We start from the raw sequence: 6,381 nt of genomic DNA, 5'->3' as shown, positions 1-6,381 counted from the left end.
TTGTAAAATGACACTGATGGCCGTTGTAAGTGAAGCGAGGCCTCGCGAGATACGCTGCATACTGTACTTGTTTGTATGAATTCAAAAAGAACGTTAACGGGTGGGTGTTTTTTGTCGGGCCTGTGGCCCTCACTTGGGCATTTACTCCAAGTACTAACAATACAGAATCAGAATGCTGGTATATCCGCTTTGCACAACCCCCCTGTGTGCCTTTCAGGTGAACGACAGCCACTGACCGACAAGAACAAAACCGACCCGGGAAACTTAGGCAAAAGCCTCGATCCTGTGTATCAATCCATGAATCCGTGAATCAAGAGACCCAGTAAGACCCATTCAAGAGCCCCAAACGGGAGGGCCGGAAGCCGAACCAGAACCAAACATTTACAGCTACTGCTGACTATGTATCTTCTCGAGTCCAAAGTAGATCCCCAGAATGCCGGATGCAGTTCACAAATCCCTTGGGAAGCGGGGCGGCCATGGGACTCATGGCCTGATTCCAAGGCGCCTCTCTCAAATTTGTGCGGGCCATCAAGGTCGCGAATGAGATGACCAGGGTTGGGAATGTTGCGGAACGGATAGAATCATTCAAGCAGTCTTGTTATGTGCTTTACGACTGTTCGGTGAATGATGGAAAATTATCGCGTAAAGACATCGAGCTTCTCCTCAATTTCCTACATGGACTACAGACCTATGGGTAGTTTTTACTCTCCTATGATAATTGTTCTAGTTTTGTTGACATGGATGGGTTCGGGTTACCGGGCAATTTGCAGGAGTTCTTCTTATTGTCGTCGACTTCCGTTTTCATCAAGTACTTACAGGGTATGTGAACTGCACTCTACTTAACTGTCCTTCAGACTTTTCGCAGTTGGAACTCTCAACTCCGGTCAAATCTCTCGTACACTTCGGATTGGAATGCCTCCGCAAAGGATCTGGATCCTCCTTGGTACGTTGATCTTCGACTTTGTTTTAGATAGCCTGTGAGCGGGATACCAGTACGCTTAATAGCGTTAGTGTGGGTAAAATTAGGCAGTGGTTCGAGGTGCATTTCACCGACGAGAGCATCTAATCGGCTGAATACTTTGTAGTGCATTTCCTCCGTGGTCATATCGGGAATGTCCACGAGAAGACTTCTTATGCTTCAAATCCTGGGTCATGACAGGTCATGACCCGAGACCTTATGGTGATGACAAAATATTGTCCAGTTCCCTCGACACACGGCACATGACATATTAATTCGTTGCGACATATTGGTGGCGATATGTATGGACCCGCACGAATGTATAGCCGTGTATGAATATGGATTACGCAACAATTCAGCACCGAATAGATAAAAAAGATGGTCTGCTACTGATCCAGAAGTCAGTGGCAAAGTAGGAGGCTAGTCTGAATGGATGTAGTCGATAGTTTTATAGTTAAACCGAGGCGAGGAGCGGCGGTAGTGAGGAAACAAACCTGGAAAGAACTACGAAGGCTACCCCCTGTTTTTTTTATGGATCTAGAACTCAGCTCTCCTACATTGTATCAGGCATCCGAACTTTGTTTGAAGTCGATAGTTGTAATAACTGGGGGCACCATAAAGCTTGTTCCAAAGATTAGCTAGTCTGTTGCAGCATTTATTTTTTATCTATTTGGCAGATGTACGATTGACTTCGTAACTTCGGGTCTAAATTCTTTTCCGGTATGGCATTCTTGCTGGGTAGGCTTAGCCTACCAGTAGGTCACCTCTTAGTCCTTCGCATACCGTTAAGAACAGGCTAAAAATCTGACCGGCGCTCGCTTCTGTAAGCGCTTAAATTACAAAGTAGTGGGCATGGCATTGTTGTGTCGAAGGTCCTATAAAATGCAAATAGTATATCTATCCCTTGTCCTCATGTTATCGCCAATGAAGCCCAGGAGTGTTGATGTAAGAGATTGTCTTCGTGAAGGCATGCTGGTTTGTGCTTATCATTTGGGTACCGAAATATTCAAGAACTAGTCTTTCACGTAGACGTGGAATTCTCACCCACCACGGGCCTTGACGTATTAATGGAGCTCCAGTCCTTCAGTGGTTTCGCGGCTATTATTGGTGGCAGGTGCTTCTCAAATTTGAAACCATGCCTGGAAGGCTAGAGGGAAGCAATATGACAATGAACAGCGGCCCCCTACTACCGGTAGTCATATGACAGTGCCATTTATTGCAATAGGAATGTCAAAGCAAGGTGTCTTCTGCACCAGATAAGCACTTATACATGAGAGCAGGGTGTTACTCTCCATTGAGGAAGGTCCGAACACAGTCGATCGCAGCTGCTGGCGAGTTATACAATACGGCCGTAAAAATGAAAACCCACATAGGTCGTGGTACGAGTTTTATACCAGAGTTTGCACACATTGACTGACCATTTTTCCAAGCCTTACGGCAGGGTGGGAAGTCTGTTTGGAATGTCGGACTAGAAAAATGACTAAGTGAAAGAAAGCGCACTCCGACCGAGTAGGAAATTCGTTACGATGGCTGACGCACGTGATATTGGAAGAGGAACCATCTTGTCACAGTCATCAGCCTGCTCGAATATGCCTTCCGTCTATTGGCGGACGCTGAAAAATTATTCAATTGGACCATATGGCTCAGTTACCGATTAAGAATCTCAGTTATGGATTGTCACTCCTTCTAGGTTACACAACTTAACTCCGGTCATGCCATTTTTGGAACCTGGTTATCACTTCGCTTTCCGTCAGCATTGCGTACACAGAACAGTTCACCAACTTCGACAATTTTCAGTAGCTCAAGAGTATCGGTCTGATCTGGCTAGAAAGCTCCTGGCAAACCACAGTCGTGCAGTTGACGTTAATAGCTTTGAGGATGAATGGAAGCTGGTCACGCCATCTGACTTGACTAAATGCACACGGGATATTGTCTAGATCAGCAGATCGTATTGCCACCAGAAAGACCATACCAGCAACTAGCGATTGTGATGGCGCACACAGATCCCTCAAGCACCAGATAATAAGAAACTTCGAAAACGAGAGGAAACGCTTTTGGATTGCAAAGGTCTAAGGGATGGAGGAGGCTTTCGCTGCGGGCAGTAACCATGCCCTATTTCAGATTATCCGATCAATCGATTAAAAAAGGTAAATGCCTCAACAATGGGTTGATCACGTCAAAGAACAGTTCAGCTGGTTTCAATCACAACCTTAGGGGGAACCAAGTGGGACTGAATAGAACATCGACACCAATCCGCCATCAGCAACCGAAACCAAGCGTGAGATATCACTCCTTCAAGGCGGTAAGGCATTTTGCCTGGATGGCATGCACTCGGCACCCTTTAACGAAGGCAGCGAGAACAGAAGGCCGGTGAAGTCTGACGACCATACTTCAGATTTGGAGCGAACACATAATATCGGTGTCATGGGATCATTGACCATCATCCCAGTCTTCTAAATGACTCAACGTCATGCAAAAACCATCGTGGCATCAGTCTGGTATTTGTCGCATCTCAGGTGCTATCTGATATTGTTTTGCGTAGGTTGACTGATCTATCGAGAGGTAGACTCTTGAGAAACAAGCTCGGTCTCGCCTTGACCGAGGATGCGTCGACTATATTTTTACCTTGAGACAAATTTTTGAACACTCCACTCCTTCAGACGTCCCACATTGATTGTTTTTCTCTATCCGAGGTCCGCTTTTGACTCTGTGGCCCTTTGGTGGTGTCTGGTGATCAAAGTTATCCCTTCCAGATTTACATTCCTTATGAAGGCTCTTTATGCGAACTCGTGTGGGCGCGTACGAGTATACTGCATGCTTCCGCCTGAGCTCATCACATCCACTTGTACAAGGCGAGGCTGCCCTCTGTCGCCTTTCCCCTTCATCTTTGTTATTGGTATGCTGCTTGAAATTTCCGTGCCTGTCTCCGAAACCGCAGGGTCGAAACTCGCCTTGACGAGGATGCGTCGACTATATTTTTACCTTGAGACAAATTTTTGAACACTCCACTCCTTCAGACGTCCCACATTGATTGTTTTTCTCTATCCGAGGTCCGCTTTTGACTCTGTGGCTCTTGAGAAAATTTGGTGGTGTCTGGTGATCAAAGTTATCCCTTCCAGATTTACATTCCTTATGAAGGCTCTCTTCATGCGAACTCGTGTGGGCGCGTACGAGTATACTGCATGCTTCCGCCTGAGCTCATCACATCCACTTGTACAAGGCGAGGCTGCCCTCTGTCGCCTTTCCCCTTCATCTTTGTTATTGATATGCTGCTTGAAATTTCCGTGCCTGTCTCCGAAACCGCAGGGTCGAAACGCTCCTCGAACTATACCTCATAGTCATTGATATGTGGATGATATTGCTCTCCTTGGGTCAGGCGATTTTAAATAACCTACATGGCATGCGCTTCACGCCTTCAAATCGTAAACTACTGCTACAAGACTGGGTTGGATCAAACCCAAACCTTACGCTTGCAGACGAGCCAATCGATGTACTAGATAAATTTGTTTGCCTGGGCAGTTGTATATGATCCGGTGGACTGGCTAGAGACAGATTTATTTCTGGAGTCAGGAAGGCCAGGGCAGCTTTTTCCAACCTCCCACTTATATGGGGCTGAAGTGACGTCAGTTTGTCTGTCAAAAGAAGAGTTTACTTTACGGTGGTTGCGACCCATACTGCTTCATGGATCGGAAACGTGGCCTCCACACGCAGAGGAAATACGGAAGATTTCAGTGCTTCACCATCGGTGTCTTCGGGGCATTAGTGAGGTCTGGTGGGCACAGTAATGCTGAAGTACGTCTCGTGGTCTTAGGAAGAAGAAACTCTCGCGTGGTAGATGAATTACTCACGCTTCATAAGCTACGCTGGTTAGGACATGTATTCCGCATGTCAGAAGACCGTCTGCTTCACAGAGCTCTTTTCGCCCAACTCTGTGCTGAGTGGAAGCGACTGAGGGTGGACATTGTATGTCCTGGCAACGAAATATGAAAACACTAATCAGCAAAATCATTGATTCACTTTCTATAGACCGTTTTTCTGCAAATGAACACTAGCACTGATTCTCCCAAGTTTTCCTAGGTGCTCTCCTCTTCCCAGATGTAAGAAATAGGTCGGACGGCGCCGACTGGAGACTTTTCCATCCTCGAGCAACGCAAGGGAGAGGTTGTCCAGACCAGGAGGTCCATGGCGCTTGAGAAGACATGCAGCCATAATCCTCCGTGTCCGTAGGATATTCCAGATTCAACGTTCAGGGCTATAGTGCGGTTCGTTAAGCTGACGGAGCCACGGCAGATTGTCGCGAGAAATCTTCAAAGTGCTCACTCTAGAGGCAAGGCGTCTTTTTTATCGGTGTGGTCGCACCAGTGGTGGCCCACTGGCGTTTTCCAGGGGGCCCCACGCACGGATCAGTCGGAATAATTTTCGGTCATTCTTGGCCTTCGCCTCTTTTGTGTCCTTAGCCTTCTGTGTCCGTCGGGCCTCGCTGTCAGGTTGCACGTTGTGTTTCACTTGATGACTTAAGATTCGTCGTATTGAATTTGGTTTGGAACCGGCAGGAATATCCCCACGATGCTCAAGCAGTGTCACTGTTCTCTGGTGCATGGTAGCTCCGTGTTACAGTCAACATGGCATTGTGCAACGAGTGGAGAGTGATGGGACGGCTGGCTCCGTCCATATGTTTGCACCTTGAATTCTAGTTTCTTAGACGCAGCATCATTGTCAAGCGAATCCAGTTTGAGGGGTGACCAGCTTGTTATCCTGCTTGTTTCAGAGTGCGAACATTCAGAACATCCACGTGGAGTGGTCATCGAGGCTTGAAGATTGATTTCGAGATGCCTGATCATGCCAGCGCCAAATGACACACAGATGTTTGTTGAAAAACTGGTTTGGGATGAACGGAATCACCAGTTTTGACTGACGGACTCACAAGGAGAGAGTTATCACTAGGGTGGTGTGAGGGGTAAGAAAATGTATGTGAAAGATGAAGAAGGGGGGAGCGTCAGTAATAAGGACCAGTCTTTTCTTGTCGGGTATTTGTGGTAGGCATGGTTAGCATGGTTAAGTGACCTGAAGCGCCAGTGATCTCCCATGTTTTTGTTGTTGTGGTGATGGTGATGGCAGCAAACAAAGTTACTTCCAGCACACCTGCCCTTGCTGGTCAGTGGGACCCCCCTGTATGGCATCTCGTGATGGAACATATCAAACGTTGCTAGACATAACTCAGTGACACCCTTGCATCTAAGCTGTCACCCACATTACATAACCTGGCCTCTCGACCCTCGGTGAACCATAGCGTGCTTTGCGAGGAGATTCTTTCATCTTTGTTTAGCGCTTCTAGGTGTGCTGCTAGTAGCAGCTATTATCCAGTGCGACCCTCCATTCTTTCGCTTGACTGCTTTATTCTCATTTGTTGCGTAGATCTCTGT

At 47.0% G+C, this 6,381-nt stretch overlaps 1 protein-coding gene across 1 annotated transcript in view; it reads left to right on the top strand.

Moving 5' to 3' along the window:
* Positions 1-737: 737 nt before the first annotated feature.
* Positions 738-6,381, top strand: part of T265_09579 (hypothetical protein) — a gene marked incomplete at both ends in the record, with an annotated part of 115,598 nt that continues 109,954 nt past the window's right edge. Inside the window, 2 exons of the mRNA XM_009175688.1 lie at positions 738-819; positions 855-943. Coding sequence (XP_009173952.1) covers positions 738-819; positions 855-943 — 171 coding nt within the window. The remainder of the gene's footprint in view (positions 820-854; positions 944-6,381) is intronic.

The sequence above is a fragment of the Opisthorchis viverrini genome (assembly GCF_000715545.1).
Source record: "Opisthorchis viverrini unplaced genomic scaffold opera_v5_292, whole genome shotgun sequence".
Taxonomy (NCBI): domain Eukaryota; kingdom Metazoa; phylum Platyhelminthes; class Trematoda; order Opisthorchiida; family Opisthorchiidae; genus Opisthorchis; species Opisthorchis viverrini.
Note: the sequence above shows the minus strand (reverse complement) of the source record. Positions and strands in the feature narration are given on the sequence as shown.